The sequence below is a fragment of the Vigna unguiculata genome, chromosome 3, assembly GCF_037176805.1.
Source record: "Vigna unguiculata cultivar grain cowpea cultivar isolate G323 ecotype 2 chromosome 3, ASM3717680v1, whole genome shotgun sequence".
Classification (NCBI taxonomy): Eukaryota; Viridiplantae; Streptophyta; class Magnoliopsida; order Fabales; family Fabaceae; genus Vigna; species Vigna unguiculata.
This window is the reverse complement of record NC_140794.1, coordinates 39,654,108-39,678,034: the sequence shown is the minus strand read 5'-3', so window position 1 is coordinate 39,678,034 and position 23,927 is coordinate 39,654,108. Positions and strand designations below refer to the sequence as shown.

Below are 23,927 nucleotides of genomic sequence, written 5' to 3'. Positions count from 1 at the left end.
CGTTTTCGTCATTTAAGTTTTAATTTATTATAATAAATTAAATAATTAATATAATATTATTAAAATACAAATAAAAATTGATTGTTTTAGCCACATTAACTAAATCTACTACACATTTTCTACTTATTACTTTTTCTTAATGTAATTTATTTCACTTTTTTTTATTCTCTTTTTCTTCCTCCTTTCTTGCCGTTCTCATTCTCGGTGCAATCCAAACTAATCCAACACATAGGATTCACCTCGAGAGCATTCTTCCGAGAAAATTTAAAAAAATAAAGGATATATAAACTACATTTCTATTTGTGATGTCTACACTTCTTTTCCAAATTTATCTTTCAAATTATTATTTTTTTAATTAGAATAATTATTTTATCCATACGAAGAGCGTTTGAGCTCATACGCTCTTAAGTAGAAAGAATTGTACCTTGACTAACGGCTATAATTTTTGGTCTAGTGGTAAGTGCCAAAGTCATGAGTTTGATTCCCAGCGGGTAATTGTTGAGGGTGACATCGATTGTCCCGTGGTGGAGGCCACATCGGCCGAGTCACAATCGAATCATGGTGCTTGAGCTCATACGCTCTTAAGTAGAAAGAGTTGCGCTCTGACTAACGACTATAACTTTTGACCTAGTGGTAAGCGCCCGATCCAACAATTGGGGTTAATCAAATACATAATCGATTAGATCCTGACAGACAGCCAATATTTCACAAATGTTTTTAGAAAAATATCTGTTCTAGAAAATAAGAATGAAAATATTTTTAGAATTGATTGACATGGGTGTTTGGAATGCTATTGTAAATGGACCATATATTCCTATGCATACCATTAACAATGTGCAGGTTAAGAAAGACTTTAACTTGTGGACTAAGGATGAGAACAAAAAAGTACAATATGATGCTAGAGCTAGATACATCATCTCCTTAACACTCACCATGAAGGAATTCTACAAAGTTTCTACATGTAAGGATGCAAAAGAAATGTAGGAAACCTTAGAGAAAGCTTAAGAAGGAATTGAAGAAACAAATTTGTATTTGATGGCTGATACAAAATCTTCTGCCAGTAGTGTAAGTAACTTTGAATTCAATGATGAAAGTTATGAAAGCAAGTTTCACCAACTACTTGATGTGTATGATGAATTGCATGAAGAAGCTAAAAAATTGCAATACTATAATAATAGACATAAAGGTGAAAACAGATGGCTTGAGAATAGAGTAAAACAGCTGGAAGCAGAAAATGAAGAGTTAAAAATTGATCTAGAGAATATGAAGAAGCATAAAAGTTGTAATTGCAAGAAAAGTGTGATAAATTGTGAAAATTGTCCCAAACAATTAGAGAGAATCAAATATCTAATGAGTAGACTTACTAGATTTACTCTAGAAAGAAATAATTTAGATGTAATCCTAGGTTCTCAACAAAGTGTTTTAAACAAAGATGGCATAGGTTATGCAGAACATGCTAATCAACTAGGTAAGCAATTAGAATCTAGAAAATTCATTAACATGAGCAAACCTTCTTCCATTGTATGCCTTTTGTTCTTATGAGACCAAGTCGTACTCCCTAAGTCTACCCAATTGTCCTAGTATCTGGTTGCTGGCTGGTTTCTCCTTGCTCTGGTGGTTCTTCAAAGACGGCACAAGGGTGCCTGCAAAAGACACTTTGATGCTTAAGTTAGCACTGGTGATGTTAGAGATTCAGAGAATATTTTAATGTGTAATCAATGCATAGAACAATGTGGTATTTATACTTTTTTTACTTGTGGGTCCTACTTGGAGTGGGCTTTTGGGCCCAAATACCTCTTTTAATTATTTTTGGATATAGTGACAATGGGTGAAATTACTAGGAGACCCCTTGATAGTTATTAGTAGGCGATTGTGAGTCAATAATGCTGGATACCGCATACTCTATGCGATATTCTGAGTATGCAGTATCCAGTAAGTGGTCATGTGGGTTTGAGTGGCGGGTACTTCTTGGTCGCTTAGTCATTTGAGTAGTCATGGTTAGATGTGAGGTCGCTTACTCTATACTAAGGAATTCCCTAGTACAGAGTAAACGACCTAAGGGGATTGTTGATGGTCGCTTACTCTATACTAAGGGATTTCTTAGTACAGAGTAAGCGTCCTAACAAGATTGTTAATGGTCGCTTACTGTGTACTAAGAGTTTCCTTAGTACAGAGTAAGCAGCCTAAGAGGATTGTTGATGGTCGCTTACTGTGTATTAAGGGATTCCATAGTACAGAGTAAGCGGCCTAAGAGGATTGTTGATGGTCACTTACTGTGTATTAAGGGATTCTTTAGTATAGAGTAAGCAGCCTAAGAGGATTGTTGATGGTCGCTTACTGTGTACTAAGGGATTCCTTAGTACAGAGTAAGCGGCCTAAGAGGATTGGTGATGGCCGCTTACTGTGTACTAAGGGATTCCTTAGTATAAAATAAGCGGCCTAGGAGGGTTGCTGGTGGCCGCTTACGTTGTACTAAAGAAATTCTTAGTAGAGAGTAAGCAGCTAGGAGGGTTGCTGATGGTCGTATACTGCATATTGTGTGTAGTTTCCCTTGGTTCGTGGTACGGTTAGGACACTTTTACTGTTGTGAGATTGGACATGCATCAAATAAATGTTATTTCAAGAAATGTGGTGTTCCTGAAGGTAAATACAAGTGGATATCAAAGAAATCAAGTGTCTTGTCTAACCCAACTACAAAGTGGGTACCTAGATGTATTTTACTTGTTCTTGCAGGGTTTATGAAAAGCCTAATCATCAATGTGATATTCTTTTTGGGCCATATAAGTAAAGATAAGTTTGAATCATTCCCTGCTTCAATAATGATGTGAGTAAAACAACTTTTGACACTTTTTTATGATGTTTCTTAGGACATGATGAATCCACCCCAAGGCTTGTAGCTTGGACTAATGTCAAAGCCCATCACACGGCCCACATGCACCTCAATGCCCAAGCCCAATTAAAGGCCCAATAACAAAAGACATGTCAAGAGATTAGATTAGACTTTATTTTTGGACCAATTATTTAGACCATGCTTTGAAAATAAATCATAAAATTACTAGAAGTAGTTTTGGGTCATAATTGATCTAGCGTTTGCAATTGGGTCCATTCAAGCCCAATTACAAAAGTCTAGACTAAGTTTGCATCTAGCCTTAACCATGAGTTGCACATTTAGCAAATGTGTTAAATGAGGAAAGTTTGGAATGCCATATGGCATGTGATCCATTTTTTGTGGATCTTAGATCTAGATCTAGACACATGTGCTTCACATGGCCACCTTGCATTTGCATTCCATTTAGTCTTGCATTTGGTTTTCATTTTAGGATATGCTCTCTACTATAAGTGAGAGACTCCACACTCTTTGTAAGGTTACTCTTGAATTGTTATTGCAAATACATGTTGAGATCACTCCATGACTTGCACTTTTGAGAGAACAAATTGCTAGAACATTCTCTTAAATGTCTCCTCTAACCATCCTCCCTAAGTTGGCCTAACCTCTTAGGAACCTTCACCAAACAACTTCCGCTGCTATTACATCTCCAACCTTCGGTGCTTCATCCATCTTGCTGCAAGGAAGATTCAATTAACCATCAAATTTTACCATGGAGCTTCATTATTTCTTATGACATAAAAATTAATCTTTTACCACCAAAAGTGTTTCTACAAATACAAATTATGCAAATTGTGTTGTTCCATTTATGTTGCTATTCTTCAACATTTTAATGAATTAGGCATACTTTCACATTTAGAGCATAAATATCTGCATAAGATTTTCTCATTATGTATAAAATAATCGAATTCCTAATCAACTAGCACCTAAATACTACATCATATTTTGTCATTCTGCATAAAATAGGTGTCCTATTTTTTTATGTCCACATTTTTGTTTTAAATTTATCTTTTAAATAAAGTTTTTTAAAATTAACTATATATCAGGGAAATTCCATTTTTTTTTATCCATATACTTCTTTTCTAAATTTTCCCTTCAAATAAAATAATTATTTTACCGATTTTATCATTTTTTTAATTTGACCATGAACTATTTTTTTAATTATGAAATTATAGGTAAAATAAATAAAAACAATTTATAATAAAATAATAAAATTTAAATTTAATTTCATAATTATAATAATAATTTTATTATTTTTTAGACTTAAATATACATTTGGTCACTATTTTGGTTGTTTTTATTCAATTTGGTTCTCATTTTCGTTTTTTTGTTCAATTAAGTTCTCATTTTCGTCAAATTTTGGTCAATTTGGTCATTTTTACTAAGGGTGTTTAAATAGTTAACGTTTTTTAACAGTACATGCCACGTGTCAGCTCCTGTTTTTTTTTTCTTAATTTTTAACTTTTTTTAAATTTTAAAGTTTTTAAAAAAAATTATTTTATTTTTATTTTTTTAATTTCAAAAAACTTGTCCACATGTCAAGTCACAATTATGTCACGTGTCAATGCTAGTGGCACGTGTGGTTGTGTTATTTTTTTTATTCAATTTAATCCCTATATATTCGTTATTCTTGTTCAATTTAGTTCCAATTTTTATTAAAATCAATCAATTTTGTCCCTTTCAAATTGATACCAAATTTAATATCTTTTATACAAATTATATTAATCTCTTTTTTTTCTAAAAGTAAAATTTTTATTAATTATTTTTTAAATTCAACTATAAATTATTAAATTTAATTATAAATTGAATAAAATTTTTATATTTAATTGCTAAACAGAATATAATTATTTAAAATATTATAGGAATATAATTATTAAATGGTTTTTTCTAATACTTATATTCTAAATACTTTTAAAATTGATAGTTAAAAATATTTTAAATATTCAAAATATTTTAGAAAAGTAAACTAATATTTATAAAATTAACATTTAAATATAAAATATTTTAGATATTAATATCTAAAATGCAATAAAAATATTAAATATTTTAGATTTAAATGTCAATTTTACAAATATTAATATATATTTTTAAAATTTGTAATAATATTTTTAAATAATTATATTCTATTTAACAATGGAGTCTAAGAATTATATTCAATTTATAATTAAATATAATAATTTATAATTGAATTTCAAAAATAACTTATAATAATGTCAATTTAAAAATTAAATTGTTCCATTTTAACAAAAAATTGGGACTAAATTAAACAAAAATAACGAATAAAGATACTGAATTGAACAAAAATAATGAATTTTGAGACTAAATTGAATAAAAAATAATAATACAACTACAAGCTGACACATGATAACATTAACATGTGACATAATGATGATTTGACACGTGGACAATTTTTTAGAAATTAAAAAAAAATTAAAAAATTTAAAAATAAATCAAAAATAAAAAGAATTAAAAGAATCAAAAAATCCAGGAGCCAACACGTGGGATTTACTGTTAAAAATGTTAACTATTTAAACACCGTTAGTCAAAGGATCAAATTGACCAAAATTTGACGATGAGGATCTAATTGAACATAAAACAAAATTAGAACCAAATTAAATAAAACAACTAAAATAAGGATCAAATGTATATTTAAGCCAATTTTTTAATAGGAAAGAAACTATGCGTGCTCACTAATATTCTATAAAAGAAAATTTTGTTTACACAAAATTAATTCTTTATTTTTCATTTTTTATTAAAAAATCTGTTCTTTTGCTGTTATGTACAACATATATAATAATGTGATTTTCTTGTTAAAACATAAGTCATGCATATTTATTATTTACTAAGTAGATAGGAATGGAAATAAAATAGTTATACCTGAATTTAAAGAGGAATATCATCCATCTTTCCAAGATATTATAAACATGATTAATTATTTAATTATTGGTGATTCACCGTAGTAATACCGGCATAAACACATATATGCAGCGTTTTTAATGTAAATATGGTATTATATTAATAGATAATAATATTATAATATTTTTAAGTTAATATATAAAATAAATTTATATTTATTAAAAAATAATTGTAAACAATAAAAAAATAATTATTAGAATATTTTTATAAAAAATATGTAAAAGTAATTATTAGTTTTTAAAAAATAAATAAATAATTTTATTGTAAATAAAATTAATTATTTTACTAATTTTACATTTTAAATGTTTAATTTCACTCTTTTTTTTATTTGACCATTTTTTTTTCTAAAATTGAACTATTTTTTTTTAAATTAAAATAACTATTTAAAATAAAAAATTATCTAAAATCTAAAGTTGTCTACGATAAAATTATAAAAATTATTTAAATTTATTTTTATAATTATAATAAAAATTTATTTTTTATTTTTATTATTTTTTATTATCATGGAAAAAAATTTGAACACTTGTATACTTAAAGATGCATATGTTTTCACTCATAAAATAATAAAAATAATATTAAAATAATAAATGAAAACTGGTAATAAAAAATTTATCTCCGTTTTCGTCATTTAAGTTTTAATTTATTATAATAAATTAAATAATTAATATAATATTATTAAAATACAAACAAAAATGATTGTTTTAGCCACATTAATTAAATCTACTACACATTTTCTACTTATTACTTTCTCTTAATTTAATCTAGTTCACTTTTTTTATTCTCTTTTTCCTCTCCTTTCTTATCCTTTTCATTCTCGCTGCAATCCAAACTAATCCAACACATAGGATTCATCTGGAGAGCATTCTTCCGAGAAAATTTTCAAAAAATAATACTGGTGTAACATTTAGTTAAACAAGAAATGGATGAGAAATATGTTTTGGAATTATATCCAAATTTTAATAAAAATAAATTTCGTAATAATTAATCTTAGCATTTTTAGAATTAGATTCAGTCCACTTGTACTACGATATTAATGTAAACTTTAATTCATCTACCGCGTTTAACTTTTTAAAGATAAAGATATGATTATTAACAAAGTTTTTGACAAACTTTCCTATTTAAATAAAAAAAATATTATTTTATTATTTTATTTTAATTAAAAAATAAAAAATTAATCTATTTTAATTTTATTTTTAGAAACTTTGTTAAGTTTGTAAAGAAAAATTATCAAAAGATAATTTTCCATTAATAAAACATCAATTATTATAGTCTTGAATTTTATCACCCACGTCACAATAAAACCAAAATCTAATAAAAAGATGACCCTCAGAGATCAACCCCAACTGAATAGAAATAGAGACAATAAAAAAAAGTTATATATAAATTAAAAAGAATAATTAAAGAACAAGAATTTCCCACAAATGTGTAAAGGTAGTAAACGATATGAAAAAACACCATTCTTGGAAGTGCAGTACAAGTGTGTTGCCAGCTATTAAGTGTGTTGCCATTGGAGCTATAAGTGTGTGCCATTGCAGAGCTTTCATTCACTGCAAATCCAATAACTTCTTCTCCCCTATCTCTCTCTCTCACAAATTCAAACCTCAAAGGAAGAAAGAGAAAAGAATCATGGTGGCTCTCTGCTTCTCTTTCACTCTTCTGTTTCTCTCTTCTTCTTTTTTTCATTTTAGTTTATAATTTACAGTTTCTTTCCACTTCATGAACAGGAAGTAGAACAAAACGAAGGAACCAAATGGGAAGGGTATGTAAACTGGAGGAACAAACCTGCTCTCAGGGGCCGTCACGGTGGCATGCTTGCAGTGTCCTTCGTTTTGGGTTTGTCTCTGAGACTTTTCTGATTCATGATATGAATCACAGAACATAGTTGCCCTAATTTGAAAAAGTGTGTGTTTGTGTTTGTGCAGTGGCGGAGATACTTGAGACTCTTGCATTTGTGGCGAATGCGAGCAATTTGGTGTTGTACCTGATTAAGTGCATGCACATGTCTCCTTCAAGATCTGCAAACAATGTCACAAATTTCATTGGAACGGCCTGCCTCCTTACCCTCCTTGGTGGTTTCTGCTCTGATGCTTTTTTCTCCACTTATCAAACCTTTCTCATTAGTGCAGTTTTTGAACTCCTGGTATGCACCCTCTCCACTATACCATATACCTACTTTTCCTTTTCAAACTTTTACTTCTCTTCTTTTTATTCCCTTTCTTTTTCCAGAATTCATTAGTTTTTAGGAAAATTGTATTATTACTCTCAATTTTTGACTCTCATCATAGTATAGTATAAAGTATGATTGTCCTAGTTTTCAATACATTTCCAAAACAAAATTCTCCATCTTTCCCTTTTTACTTGCTTTCTTTTTGCTGGATTGCCTGGGTCGTACAAAACTTCCTCAATTGCCTATGTTCACATTCCCACCACCACCAAGATCCGTTTTCCTTATTCTATGATTTGGAAGTAAATACAGTATTTATTGTATGAGTTGTTTTCTAAATATATATATGTATAATAATAAATTTTGTTAATAAAATATTTATAAGATTCTAGTTACTTGTTTCATTTGGGATGAAAACATGCAGGACAGAATGGATCTGAGTTTTGTTTCTGTCGTTTCTAAATTAAAATTTTATCCTCACCTTTTTATTTATATATTCAAGGAGTATAATTGTATTCTCATTTTTATTTATTACAATTTTACATATTTCAGGATTGTCAGTGGATTTTAATGGTATTATTAATTATTATTTGAGTTATGCATTCATTAATAATTATATATATATATATATATATATATATATATATATATTCATTTATTATATTTATGAGCTTTATTTTCATATTCTAATCATTACTGAACATTTGAGGAATGTTAATGACTTTAGTGATATTATTAATTATTGTAATATTTAACCTCATGTATTTATTAAATGTTCATGTATTTTCAATTTTTATGATAACATTAACAATTTTTTTATCATTTATATTTCTACTCTTTCAAATCATATTTATTTACTTTATTTATTATGATGTAAAAATGAAACTGCTAAAAAATGAAAAATAAAATAAAATTGATTATATTACGTATAGTGTTTTCAAGACAAATTAAACGATATATAAAAGAAACAAGTGAAATATTAATTTATTTATTATGTTCATGAATTTTAATCTGTTATACTAAATGTAATGTTTAATGAAAAAAATTGGTCATTTACAAAATTATGCATGTTTAATAAAAAACGACTATTTTTCCAAGTCATAATCAATATCAATACTCTATACATTTAGAAGTAAATGAATAATTATAAGAAGGAAGAATGTAATAGTGTATTTATAAAACTCAAAATATTAATTACATTTCTTGCTACTTTGTCAAAATCTTAAACATTGTAGAGTAATTTTAAAGGACAAATTGTCATACCTATGAAATAAAAAATAAATAAAAACAAAACTAAAAGTATCGATTTGTAATTTCTGTTTAATTTTATTATTTTTAATAGTATATGGTATATTTGTTTTAGTGTAATAAATAGTGTTCAAATTATTAATTTTTTATCATTAGCTAATGTCGTATAATTGTTATAAATAACTTTTTTATGATAAATTATTTTTTTAATACTAATTAAATGTTTATTAATATTTGTAATATATCTTTTGATGATTTCAAAATAAACATTTGATGAAAATATATAAAAAATATTTATATTATTTTCATATTTATCAATTAATTGCGTTGTTTCTTGGTTAATAATAATAATAATAATAATAATAATAATGTTATACTCATGTATTTTTAATTTAATTAATATAAATTCGGTATGTTCAATTATTATAAATATTTATCCATTAAATAAATTTAATATATTAATTTTAAATTATATTAAGGAAAAAAATAGCCATGGGAAGAGTTTAGAGATGGCAAATAAACCTGTCCCCGTTTTGACGGGAAATCCCCGCATTGACTGGGTATGGGTATGCGTATGCGTATGGGGAATCCCCGACTTTTTCAGTTGGGTATGGGGATGGGTATGGGGATGTACATATACCCGCCATAATACCCGTCCCCGCCATATCTTTATTCTCGTTTAAATTATTAAAATATTCACAATTAATCAAGTAACCCCTATATATATATATATATTTTTTTTTTTCTATTTTTTTTTCTTTTAATTATTTCATTTGTCATTAAACTCATTCTCATCTCCAATATATTTTTTATCTTATCATAACATTTATGTAATTATGTTAAAATGATGTATGTTAATAAAAAAAAAATTATGCCTCACATTTGAATATTTATATTATTTTTTAATATTTTTATTTATTATAAATTTTCCTTTCACATCAGAATGTTTATACTCTCAATTTAAGGTAATATAAAAAAAATTCTTTACTTATTATTATTATTAATTTTTGTTTAATTTGAAGAACTCTTTTGTTTCATTAAAATAATTTTCGTTATTTTTCAACCATTAAGTATATATGTTGATATTTGAAAAGTTTTCTTAGTTCTCTAAGATATTTTTCGTCTTATCATACCTTAGTTATACATTTGATTTCCTTTGTGTGATTTTTTTCGATAGCAAAATTATTTCTAAAACACACATTTGTTAGTTTTTTAATATTTTTATTTATTATTTTTATTTTCATCATGTAGAATAATTTCGATATATTCTATCTAATTATTTTTTATTTTATAACTCATTATTAATCATAATGTAATTTTTTCACTTTAAATTCTGTTTGAAGTGGTTAAAATTTTATATATATATATATATATATATATATATATATATATATATAATGATATTTAGGAATAGTATATGATAATTCACTACAAGAAAAACATGAAATGGTGACTGATTTAGTCAGTAACCCATATCAGTCACTGTTTTTCGTCATTGGTGGTAGTAGTTGATTTATTGTCTAAATTAGTGACTGATTCAATGATCGAATCGGTACTTGATTTAGTGACCAATTTAATTACTAATTTATTTGTAATTTAATGACAAATTTTTTGGTCACTAATGATATTTCTATTTATTTTTAACCACTTCAAACATAATTTAATAATTAGTTCTCTAAGGTTTTTTTTCATTTTATCATACCTTAATTATACATTTGATTTCCTTTGTGCGATTTCTTTCGATAGTCTCTCAAATTATTTCTAAAACACACATTTGTTAGTTTTTTAATATTTTTATTTATTGTTTATTTTCATCATGTAGAATAATATTTCGATATATTCTATCTAATTATTTGTTATTTTATAACTCACTATTAATCATACTGTAATTTTTTTCACTTTAATTGTATAAATAACTTTTATTTACTACAATATAAAAATTTAATGTAATTTCTATGAATATTTTTTTGTCACTATCCAACATATATTGAAGTTCAAAAGATACAAAATCTATGTCAAAATTTTATTATTATGTTTATTATTTGTTCTTTGTGTCATTTTGATCAAGTGATGTATTATAACTTTTTATTAGTGTATAAAAAAGATTCATTATAGTTTAAAAAATTGAAGTAAACAAATATTTAAAATATATTTTAATTTGAATATTTTTTTTCCTTTTATTATTTGTTCTTTGTGTCATTTTGATCAAGTGATATATTATAACTTTTATTAGTGTATAAAAAAGAGATTCATTAGAATTTAAAAAATTGAAGTAAACAAACATTTAAAATATATTTTAATTTGAATATTTGTTTTCCTTTTATATTTTTTTGAAATATTTTTTAATTTTATCAACTAAGTTCATCAATATTGTAGTTTGCAAATTTAATAAATATTTTGGTTCACATGAAATTTTATTTGGTATTCTAATATAAAATGTAAACAATTATAATTTATTTTAAGGTATTTGGCATCGAAGAAAATCCTCCTAATAGTGAATATTTCATAATATTATGTTTTCTTTACAATAATTTTTTTTCTTTAATAAAAATTAATATTGAAGTAGTTAGAACACGGGTACGGGTACGAGATTATACCTGTTACCCGGTGGGGATGGGGATGGGAAAAAAGTTTGATACCCGTTGGGTTTGGGTATGGAGATGGGGATGAATTTTTTATGTGGGGATGGATATGGGATAGCGAAACCCGTCCCTGCCCTACCTCGTTGCCATCCCTAGAAGAGTTATACCAAGGGTTATAAATTTAAGATCAAAGCTTTCTAAAATCTCCTCATGAATAACATCTTTTCATTACACTATATATATAGTTTATTAGGACTAAATTTATTTTTTGTTATTTTAAACCAGACTATAAGTTATAAAATAATATTCACATACCTTTTTTTATAAATTTTGCGGAATGATAGTTATCTAGCTCCTTTAAAATATATTTTCTGTAACACAATTTAACATGGTATGACAGCATAATTTGTTAATATATAATAAGTTCATTATTTCATTTTTTTCTCCTAAAATTCTTTAATTTTATCAGAAAATTTTATTATTTTTTATTTTATCAACTGGTAAATCAATACGTTTTTTAAATAAAGTGACAATTTAGTTTAATTTATATTATTGTATTTTAAAACAAAAATGAAGGTAGGTCTTATTTAATTTAACAAGATCTCAGGAGAAGAGGTAAATAAAATTTTCCTCTAGGTACAAAATTTGAATTAACTCGATAAAGATAGAAAAACAGATTGTTATGTAGTGGATAAAGATTGCAGTTTTCTTATACATTAGATTATAGTAGTTCATCGTGAAGGTGTGGTGCAATTTGTGTGTGCAGGGATTGATTTTGCTTACTGTGCAAGCTCATGAACGTTCACTGATGCCAGCAGCATGTGAGGCAGGCACCCCATGCCATGAAGTGAGTGGTGGAAAAGCAGCGATGCTATTTGCGGGGCTTTATTTGGTGGCTCTCGGAGTTGGAGGAATCAAGGGGTCATTACCTGCACATGGTGCTGAGCAATTTGATGAGTCTACCCCATCTGGAAGAAAGCAAAGATCGACCTTCTTCAACTACTTCGTCTTCTGCTTGTCTTTTGGGGGTCTTCTTGCTTCTACTTTTGTAGTGTGGCTTGCAGACAACAAAGGTTGGGAATGGGGTTTTGGAATCTCTACCCTAAGCATTTTTGTTTCTATCCCTGTCTTCTTGGCAGGCTCTCATACTTATAGGAACAAGATCCCTTCTGGTAGTCCCCTTGCAACCTTTTTCAAGGTACTATAATGTTCTTATTAATTATTAATGTTTTTTCCTTTTTTCCAAGTAATGTTCAGTAATTATCTTAAGTCCTAATCATGGATAAGCAGGTATTAGTTGCTGCTACACTTAATGGTTGCTTCAGCAGAAACTCTGACACTGCCGTGGTGATTACGACTTCAAGTCCTTGTAATCTACCACCACGTAATGAAAACAAGGAGAGTGAAGCCCTAACAAATACCCTAAAATTTCTCAATAGAGCTGTTGAAAGCAACCCAAAGTATTCATCGATGCAATGCACTGTGGAACAAGTGGAGGATGTGAAGATAGTGTTGAAAGCACTACCCATATTTTTTTGCACCATTATGCTAAACTGTTGTCTGGCTCAACTAAACACTTTCTCGGTTGAACAAGCTGCAACTATGAACACCAAACTTGGTTCTTTTAAGGTGCCACCGGCCTCGTTATCAGTTTTCCCAGTGCTCTTCATCATGGTTCTGGCACCAGTTTACGACCTAATCATCGCCCCTTTTGCTAGAAAATTGACCAAAACTGAGATGGGAATCAGTCACCTCCAAAGAATTGGATTTGGATTAGTCCTCTCTATAATTTCCATGGCAGTGGCAGCAGTTGTTGAAGTAAAGAGGAAAAGGGTGGCAATAAACTCAGGACTTGTGGATGATGCAACTAAACCACTACCCATCTCATTCATATGGGTTGCTCTTCAATACTTGTTCCTTGGTTCTGCTGATCTTTTCACCTTTGCTGGGTTGCTGGAATTTTTCTTCACAGAGACATCAATCAGGATGAGATCTTTGGCCACATCACTCGCTTTTGCCTCTTTGGCTGTGGGATACTACTTAAGTTCAGCAATCGTGTCAATAGTAAACAGTGTCACCGGTGCCATCTCACACAAACCATGGTTATCTGGTGCCAACCTTAACCACTATCACCTTGACAGGTTTTATTGGCTTCTGTGTGTGCTATGCGTGCTGAACTTCTTCCATTACCTGTTTTGGGCCTTCAGATACAAATATAGAGGGATAGGAACCGCAACGGAATGAAGAAAACGAAGGAGAGCATTTCAAATTGTTTATGTGTAAGGCCATGGATCAAAATCTTCTCAAACCAGTTATGTAGCTTTAATTAGCACTAGCAAGCAAACGAGTAGAAATCAAAAAGGAAGGAAGAGAAGGATTATTATGAATTTTTAATTTTAAACTAGTTTTAAACCATGCTTGTACAATTGGTGTTTGTTTTGTGTGTTTATTAAAAGATATGTTGAGGTTAAGACAAAAAATAATAAATATTTTTAAGTTTATAATTAAGTTTTGAATAGAATTTCAGTGAAAAATGATTTATAGGTTTAGAAAATTCAAAATGTACGTAAAGATATAAATAGTAAACTTTGGAAAAGTACAAAAGATAAAACATCCTAGAAATATATAATAGACTTTTTAAAAATATAAAGGACATACAAAAATATGTAGAGTAGACTTGCTAAAAATATAAATAAATGTATGAATAGATTGGTTTCAATATTAGGAATCCAAGTGTGAGTCTAAGTCTTACATTGATTAGAAATGAAAAAGTAGAATACTATATAAGAATAAAGACCCATCAATTTATTGCCTTAAAGTTTTTGGTTAAGAGTGTGTCAATGCCTTATGTGGTTGGGTTCAGGTCTCATTGGTGTTGTATCTTCCCAAAGAAACCCCTATGTAAACCTAACCAACACTAAACTCGTATGATATGTATTGGTGTGGTAAATTAATCCAATTGTTTGAATAATTTATGTAACCTTTAAATGAATGATGACCTCACCTTTTTTTTCAAGGTGTGACCATATCCCATTCAAGAAGATTCACTTTTTTTTAGTTTATTGGTACATATTAATTTTAAAAAACATATCTTAAATTTCATAAAATTTTTCCAACATTTCGCAATGGTCTTCAAGTTACACAAACTAAAATTGGTCATCAACCATGATCAAATAGGCACCCAAAAATTAATACAAAATACAATTGACAAATATTCATGAATTTTAAGATATGTATTGATAGATATTATTATGCCAAATAATTTGTTATTATTTTGAGTATATTCTGCAGCATTAGTTAGCCTAAATAATAGCCTGTCAATTATAACAACAGCCTAAATTATAACTTTAATTTGTATATATTCCTTGTCAATGAATATGAAAAGCACGGATAATTTCGTACATGGTATCAAATTAGGTTACCTTCCTCCAATCCTAATAAACCTAGTCGTCACTTCCCTTCTCCTTCTCAACATTTTTTTCCTTCTACTGTTGCCCATCAATGGCTGAAACTTCCAAATATCACTCCGCCCTAGCTGTCACCAATGTGAAACATCTTATTTCTATTAACTTGGACATGGAAACAAGCCAATATCACTCATCGACAACCTTATTTAAGGTTCAAGCTAAAATTCATTTTGTGCTTGAACATATCATCCCCCAAGGATGAAACAACCATAGCAGAGTACCAAAGAACCAAGGTCGTTGATCTCTCACTATGGACACGCCTTGATGTTGTTGTACTCTAGTGGATTTATGCCACTATTTCTCCTGATATTCTCACACAGACCCTTGTGGCTGATGACTCTGCCGAAAATGCTTGGCAGCATGTCGTTGACTTATTTCAAGATAACAAAAACTATAGGGCAGTATATCTTGAAACTCAGTTCACAAACACAAGTTTGGCGGATTTCTCAATGGCCTCTGCCTATTGCAATCGACTCAAATCTCTTGCTGACCAATTATCCAATGTTGGGGCTCTTGTTTCAGATCAACATTTAGTACTTCGCTTGCTTGTTGGCTTAATCGAAGCCTATACTGGTTTTGTCACGGTTATGCAGCAAGGATAACTTGCTCAATCTTGCTATCGCATGCTCACAATTGAAGTTGGAAGAAACCACGATTCAAGAGCAAGCAGCTCGTGCATCTAGTTCCACCGCCCTCGTAACTATGGATGACAACTCCCCCTTATAGTCACAACAATATACCAACCACAATACTCCTTCATAGGGACATCATAATACCAACTGAGGTAAGCGAAACAATCGAGGCCGAGGCAACAACAATCGCGGTGGTAGAGGCGGACGCAACGATGGCGGGGTGCAGATGCTAGACGAGGTGGTGCAGCACACAAGCAGTCGCAATACCAAGCCTACCCACCATATCCTCATCCCTTCCTTAATCATTGGGCTGAATGGGCCCATCCTCTTTGTCCTTATCCAACAACTTCGTGGAAACCTAGACCTCCTAGTCAAACTAGTATTCTTGGACCAAGATCACCACAACAAGCATACAATACATCAGTAGCACCACCTCATGTTGTAAACACACCTACAGACATTATGCATACCCTTACCCTCTCTCCACCGGATGAGAATTGGTACATGGACACTAGTGTTACCTCTCATATGACGACGGATCAAAGTACACTATCCTCTTATTTTTATTCAAGCAAATATCATAATGTTGTTGTTGGTAATGGTCATTTAATTCCTATCCGTGGTCATGGAAACACTACACTATCCCCACCAACCCTCCTTTACACTTAAACAATGGGTTGCATGCACCAAAACTCATTAAAAACCTTGTATCTGTTTGACAATTTACAACTGACAATTTGGTTTCTGTTGAGTTTGATCCTTTTGAATTTTCTATGAAGGATTTGCGAATGGGGAACCATCTAATGAGGTGTAACAACTCAGGGGATCTCTACCCCATCCTTCCCAAAAATCATGTCATATCTCCACCAACATTTCCTTCCACCTTTACTGCTTTGTCTTACAATTTGTGGCACAATCATTTAGGCCATCCAGAAGCTACTATTCTTAGTTTTCTTCGTCATCAAAATTTTATTAATAGTAATAAAAGCAGTAACAGTTTTTGCACATCTTGTCCTCTTGATAAACATGTGCAATTGTCGTTTCATGCCTCTTGTTCATTCACTAAATTACCATTTGACATTATTCACAGTGATATTTAGACTTCCCCTATATCTAGCTCTTCTGGTTATCGATACTATGTATTGTTTCTTCATGACTTTATCAAATTCTTATGGACTTTTCCCATTTCTAAAAAATCACAAGTTTTTTTCGTTTTTCAATCATTTAAAACTCTTATTAACACCCAATTTGAAAGAGACATCAAGAATTTCCAATGTGATAATGGAAGGGAATTTGATAATAGTCCATTTCAAAATTTATGTCACCAAAGTGGAATGCAATTTCGGTTTTCTTGCCCTCACACCTCTCCTCAAAATGGCAAAGCTGAACAGACAATTAAATCAATTAACAACATTGTTCGAACCTTATTAGCACACTTATCCATGCCACCTTCTTTTTGGCACCATACCCTTTCAATGGCCACGTATCTCCTAAACATTCTTCCAACCAAAGTTCTAGTATATCTTTCCCCGACACAAATCCTTTATCAGAAAAATCCCCTCTATTCCCATCTTTATGTCTTTGGTTGCCTTTGCTATCCACTATTTTCCTCCCCTACAATTCATAAGTTACAAGCCTGGTCCACCCCTTGTGCATTTCTAGGCTACCCATCAAACCATCGTGGTTACAAGTGTTTTGATCTTTGAAGTAAAAAGATAATTATTTCTCGACATGTAATTTTCGATGAGACACAATTTCCTTTCTCAAAAATACATGATCCATCTCCAACTATGTATGACCCTTTAAGTGACGACACCTCTCCACACTTCCTTCATCACTTATGCACACCTGTCCCACCAACTCCAATACTACAACTCACTCTTCCTGTTATGGCACCCATCACAGATCCAAGCCTAAGCTTTTGACCAATGTCTCCTTCAAACTCACCCATGACCCCTTCCTCTTCTCGGACATCCACCCATCAGCCCATCTTAAATAATCGCAGGTCTCACCATATGACCACTTGTAGTCAACACGACATCCTTAAACCAAACCCCAAATATACCCATAATTTGAGTGCTTTGACCTCCACCTCTATTTCACCTTTGCCTAAAAATATGGCAAGTGTTCTTCATGACCCAAATTGGAAATATGCCATGATTGATGAATATAATGCTCTAATTAAAAATAAGACATGGGAGTTGGTACCTCGTCCCCCTAATGTGAATATAATTCAGTCTATATGGATTTTTCGACACAAACACAACTCTGATGGTTCTTTTGAGTGGCATAAAGTCCATCTTGTAGGTGATGGCAGGTCACAAATGAAAGGAGTAGATTGTGACGAAACATTCAACCCCATAGTGAAGTCGACGACCATTCAAATTGTTTTGAGCATTGCTTTATCACAATCATGTCCTATTCATCAATTAGATGTAAAAAATGCTTTTTTACATGGCAGTCTCAATGAAACGGTTTATATGCATCAATCCATGGGTTTTATAGATTCCTCTTGTAATATCCCTAAGGAATATTACTTGATTAAATAATTAAATAACGAAAAAGAAATTAAGACGTCACCATATTATTATTCCCAACACGGGAAAAATTAAAATTTAATATTCAATACTACATAATCCAAAGGAAATTAAATCAAAGTCATTTAAAGTTCCAATGTTCCAAATAAAATAAGAAAACATAGTAGAATTCCTATATCTAATCTCAACTAGCCCTCACTCTGTTGTCTGGGCATCCTCAGCCTCGCCTGTACCATCATTTGCTCCCGTGTAACGAATCACACGATCATCGCCATACACAAACAAAAAGGGTGAGCTTAACCACCATCCATGAACCTACCCGTTCATGACACAACATCTCCTGATCCACGTTCGCATCAATGCATACAAACAATACTCACAAACTACACTAAACTCGCTTGGGCTAGAAGCCTTAGCTTAACCGAACAGGCCTGTCTCGCTTAAGTGAGCCTCTACTCACCTGGGCGAGATCGCCCTTCGCCTACACCAAAACGCTTGCCTAGGCGGCGAGTTAAGCCAAACTACAAAGCCCTGCACGACTTCCCGCTTAAGCGAGAAACTCTCGCTTGAGCGAGAGTCTCTGTCGCCCAAAAACTTAACCTCCGCCTAAGCGAGTGGCTCAAACAGAACCAGGGTCAAAACTATGCAACTCTCGTCTAGGCGAGCCTAGCTCGCCTGAGCGAGATTAGCAGATGGAATTCCTGTTTACGCACGCACAAAGCAGAAACAGTTACCAAACCATGTTCCCAACATCACCAAACAATCCAATATCAGTGACAATTTGCATAAACATGTTCCAACTCTAGTTGACCACTCAGAAAATTCAAGATTGATACAGACAATCATGCAAAACAAAAAACCCCTAATATATTCACACAATGGTATAAGATGCTTTCCAAAACATACCAAAATAACCCATCTTTAATTCAAATAAGGTTTAGCATGAAAATTCTTGGTACTCAGTAATGAAATCATGCAATTCATTCACAACCATAAAACACTCCGTTTGAGCGAGGTGCCCAAGCAGAACCACACAACCCTTACGGGTTCTCGCTTGGGCGAGATACACTCGTCTGAGCGAGATGCTCGCGTACAACCATTCTTGCATTTCTGGTTTTCTCGTTGAGCAAGAATACCAGACCTTTCCACTGTTATACACATGAAAAACCACAAACCATGCCCAATTCATATCCCCAAAACCCATACCTTACAATTTGGAAACAGGCACAAACTTACGGCATAAATACAAACCAACACAATTCCCATTTTATTGAGTTTAAACCATAACAATCCATAAATTCATAAAATGTAATAACCCATCTGATTCATACAATTTTGTAAGAATTTCGTTCAAACCCTATCAAAGCACTCCAACCCCTAATTCGCATCACATATAACACGAAAATTCATAGCCAAACATCTTCATACATGCATTACAAAGGGCATAAAATTAGTAATCATATAGACATGCAAAAGAGCTCCTCTAACCTGAAAATCCTTGCTTCAAATGGTTGTCTAACCTTGGCTTTGTGATGTCTAAGAACCCTCCTTTGCTCTCCCTTGGCTGCCCATTACCTCTAGGGTTTTCCTACCCTTTCACATTCAGACCACTATTATAAGGCACAACCAATTCAACCAAGTCATGTTTGTGTTAATTCCTCTAATTCTATAATTATGTTATCACCCAACACAATCATGCATATTATGAAAATTAATAATGAATCAAATAACACCTACATGACATACATAGGACTTGAACCCAAGTCCTTTCACACATTAAAGTACTCTCAACCACTTGAGCTAATACTTTTCTATGTCACCACAAATAACATTAAATGCCATAAGGCTCCTATTACCCGCATTTATTAAATAATTATTTATTTAATTATTTAATTTTCACGGGTCTTACACCTATCATTCTGAATATGTTTGTTTGTTAAAGCAATCACTCTATGGCCTAAAGCAAGCCCCTTGTGCCTGGTACTAACGGTTTGCAAACTATGTGACCATGCTCGGTTTCAATCATAGTAAATCTGATCATTCATTATTCATCTATCATAAGGAGTCTGATATTGCATATATTTTGTTGTATGTTGATGATATTATCATGATCGCATCCTCTCATTCTCTTCGAAAATCAGTTATGTCATCCTTGAGTACTTCGCTATGAAGGATCTTGATCCACTTAGTTATTTTTAGGGATTTGCAGTTAACCGTGATGCAGTCGGTGTGTTTCTTTCACTACAAAAGTATGTAGAATAAATTCTTTAAAGAGCAAGGATGACTAATTGTAAACCTTATCCCACACCGGTTGATACGAAGCCCAAACTTGGCGCATGTAATGACATTCCCTATGAGGATCCTACTAAATATAGACGTCTTGCAAGCACATTGCAATATTTTACTCTCACAAGGCCTAGCATTTCTGATGCAGTGCAACAAATTTGTCTTCATATGCATGATCCCAAGGAGAAGCACATGAATGCTCTCAAACGTATATTACGTTGCCTTAAAGGTACTGCTGATTTTGGTCTGCATTTGTATAAATCAACTATTACCACGCTCCTCTCTTACACATATGCAGATTGGGGTGACTGTCTCGATACTAGACGTTCTACCTCCAGATATTCTGTTTTCTTCAATGATAACTTGATTTCATGGTCGTCCAAATGACAACCTACATTATCTTGCTCTAGTGTCGAGGCTGAATATAGAGGAGTTATTAATGTTATTTCTGAATCTTGTTGGATTAGGAACCTCCTTATTGAGCTTCATTTCCCAATTCACAAAGCTACAATGGTATATTGTGATAATGTGGGTGTCATTTATCTATCAAGTAATCTTGTACAAGATCACCGCACAAAATACATTGAGATGGACATTCACTTTGTTCGTGAAAAAGTAGCCCGTGGCGAAGTCCGTGTCCTTCATGTTCTGTCCTGCTACCAAATTGTTGATATCTTCGCTAAATGCCTTCCAGGCATACTCTTTGATGATTTTCAGAGCAGTATAAGCGTATTTCCAGGCATACTTTTTAATCAATGTATAAACATATTCGTCTAATATGTATTCTTAGACTCATTTGATCAATATATGGAATGAATCATCTGATGTTTTTTGCAATACTCGTTTAATTAGTATATGAATAGACTTCTCTAATATGTATTGTTAGGCCCGTATAATGTTTTTCGTTATACTCATCTAATAAATGCACGAACAAAATCATCTAATGTGTATTATAATATTCATCTAATAAGTGAATGAAAAGACTTATCTAATGTGTATTAATAATTAGCCTAATTTGTGCATAGAAATACTTAACTAATTTATATTGCTAGAGTCGTCTAATTAATATATGGGTTAATTATGTTTTTCGTCCCTCAATTATTGGGAGATTTTGGTTTTGGTCCTCATTTTTTAACTCCGTTAGTTTTATTACAAAGCTGGCAAATAGAGTGCCACGTCAGGATCCCATTTTTAACTTTCACTTAAGCTACAGTAAACACATGTCACCAATTGACATGGAATTGGTTCTAATTAAAAGGGGGTCTGAGGTTAATATTTGAAACCCTAAATTTTGAATTGTGAGATAGGATCCCTAGTGAGGAGCTTGAGGAGATCATTTTGGTGTGGGGGAAACGTAGGTGACCACATTGGCTTTTGTTACAGTGTTCTGTAGTGATGAAGATTGGTAGTTCGAGAATTGATTGTAGGCAAAGGAAAAATGGTTCAAAAATTTCGCAAAGTTCAGCGTCGTGTTCTGAAATAGCATCGAAAGTGTGTGGGTGTGGGGAACGATTGTTGCTCCTAAAGGCAGGTACTGTGAAGAACAAGGGCAAGTTATTTTGGAGATGCAAAAATTGGGCTGTAAGTGACAAATTGCTTTTCTTTTACTCGAGCTTTTTTGGTGTCTGTTATAATGGTTTCAATTTTTTGCAGTCCAATTCACATTGTAATTATTTTCAATGGGTTAATTAAAAGGAATGTAGAGGTGAAGGTGAAGAATCTGAATTTGAAGCTAGCGTAGGGAAAAGAGTTGAAGAAGACGAAGTTTGTTTGGAAAAGGAGAAAGTGATACTGGACTTGATTAAGAAAAACGAGAAGTTGAAGAGGAAATTGCAAAAAGAGAAAAGATTTGGGAAATTGCTGCAACTTTTATTTGTACTATCATGGGCTTCTTCAATTGTATTTGTGGTTATGTTTTTGTTCAAGTTTAATTGTAATCAGTTTTCGTAGTAGTATTAGGGAAACTCCTTCAATTGGTAGGTGTAGCAATGATTGGTTATATATTTCTAGGGAATTATTTTGTAATCATGAAAATGGTATTACTAATTATATGAGTATTGCATGCCATTCAATTGCCCAATGCCTTATATTTGAAGTGTTCTTAGTGGTTGATTAAGCTTTCTGAGTTTGGTTGATTCTGCTTTGTAATTTTGACCTTGCCATAACCAATGGGATCTAGAATATTATTGAGGCTCGTTACTGGAGTGGAAAAATGATATCAGTGAAAATTGATGGTTGTTTCTGTAAACATTTTGTATTTAAAGGGTCTATACAAGCATATTCAAATTAGAATCAGTGGCTTATATTTGCCATATCCAGGGGTCTATAAACCAATATTGTTGCATAAGAATCAGTGATAGGAGATAAAAAATGGTATGCATTTTACACCAATTCAATCTTTTAATGCAGCAAATTAGGACTGAATTAAGTTTTATAATTTATCCAATATCATCATGTTTACTAGAGCACTCATCCATTTTTCTCAATTAAATACAATAATGCAAAAGTGGTCCTTGTTATTGCAATGAATAAAGTATTCAATAACAAACAAAGTGATCCACATCTTTAACTACAACACTGCAAAGTATAATAAAGCAACAAAATAGTAGGGCTCCAAAACAAAATAGTGGTCCACCATCCCTATGCTCAATGTGTTAAAAGTAATTGTCTATTACAGAATTCTGTAATAAAGCAACAAAAAAGTTTGGATCTTCATTCAATTTCACGTGCGTTGTGCAGACGTTGTATTACTACTTACTTGAAAACCTAATACTTGTGCCACCATGCTTCTTGTCTGTGTTGGTGCTCTTTCTCCTTGGATCCTGTTGGCTGCAACCGTGGCTATGGATCTCCTTCTACTAGTTGAGCTTTGGTTAGATGGGCCTGCACCGTTGGTAGCTCCATTGCCAGTTTGAGTCCTTTGGGTGTTTCCCTGTCAATTGGGTATGTATTCAACATTCAGATTTCTGTTTGTACAAAATCATTAATTGAAAGAAAGTATAGATGAATATTTACCTTCTCATGCCCTTTATACAACTTCTGATATTATGACCATATTGGTTACACCTACTGCACTTTCCCATGATCTTTTTCTTTGAGAGTTTGGAATGACTGACATGTTCATCAACTTCCCTTCTTCGTAGTTTTTTGGGTCTGTCAGGTGGGGTTTTGTAAATTAGGGGAAGTAGTTCAGGTTGATTACTTTTTT

At 31.5% G+C, this 23,927-nt stretch overlaps 1 protein-coding gene and 1 pseudogene across 1 annotated transcript; both read left to right on the top strand.

Annotated features, from left to right (window-relative positions):
• The first annotated feature begins 7,227 nt into the window (after positions 1 to 7,227).
• LOC114179781 (protein NRT1/ PTR FAMILY 4.6-like) lies at positions 7,228 to 14,258 on the top strand. The gene is made up of 5 exons (XM_028066237.2): positions 7,228 to 7,432; positions 7,528 to 7,636; positions 7,726 to 7,943; positions 12,564 to 12,995; positions 13,088 to 14,258. The coding sequence occupies exons 1-5, from the start codon at positions 7,247 to 7,249 to the stop codon at positions 14,039 to 14,041; spliced, it is 1,899 nt and encodes a 632-aa protein (XP_027922038.2). The 5' UTR covers positions 7,228 to 7,246; the 3' UTR covers positions 14,042 to 14,258.
• A 1,040-nt stretch (positions 14,259 to 15,298) lies between these two features.
• On the top strand, positions 15,299 to 16,565 carry LOC114175376 (uncharacterized; annotated as a pseudogene).
• Positions 16,566 to 23,927: the final 7,362 nt, after the last annotated feature.

Bases quoted from the DNA above. Each gene is read 5' to 3' on its own strand.
- LOC114179781 (XM_028066237.2), top strand. From the start codon at position 7,247: ATGAAAAAACACCATTCTTGGAAGTGCAGTACAAGTGTGTTGCCAGCT. The intron at 7,433-7,527 runs GTGGCTCTCTGC...CTTCATGAACAG, and splicing joins AGAAAGAGAAAAGAATCATG to GAAGTAGAACAAAACGAAGG. The intron at 12,996-13,087 runs GTACTATAATGT...ATGGATAAGCAG, and splicing joins CCCTTGCAACCTTTTTCAAG to GTATTAGTTGCTGCTACACT.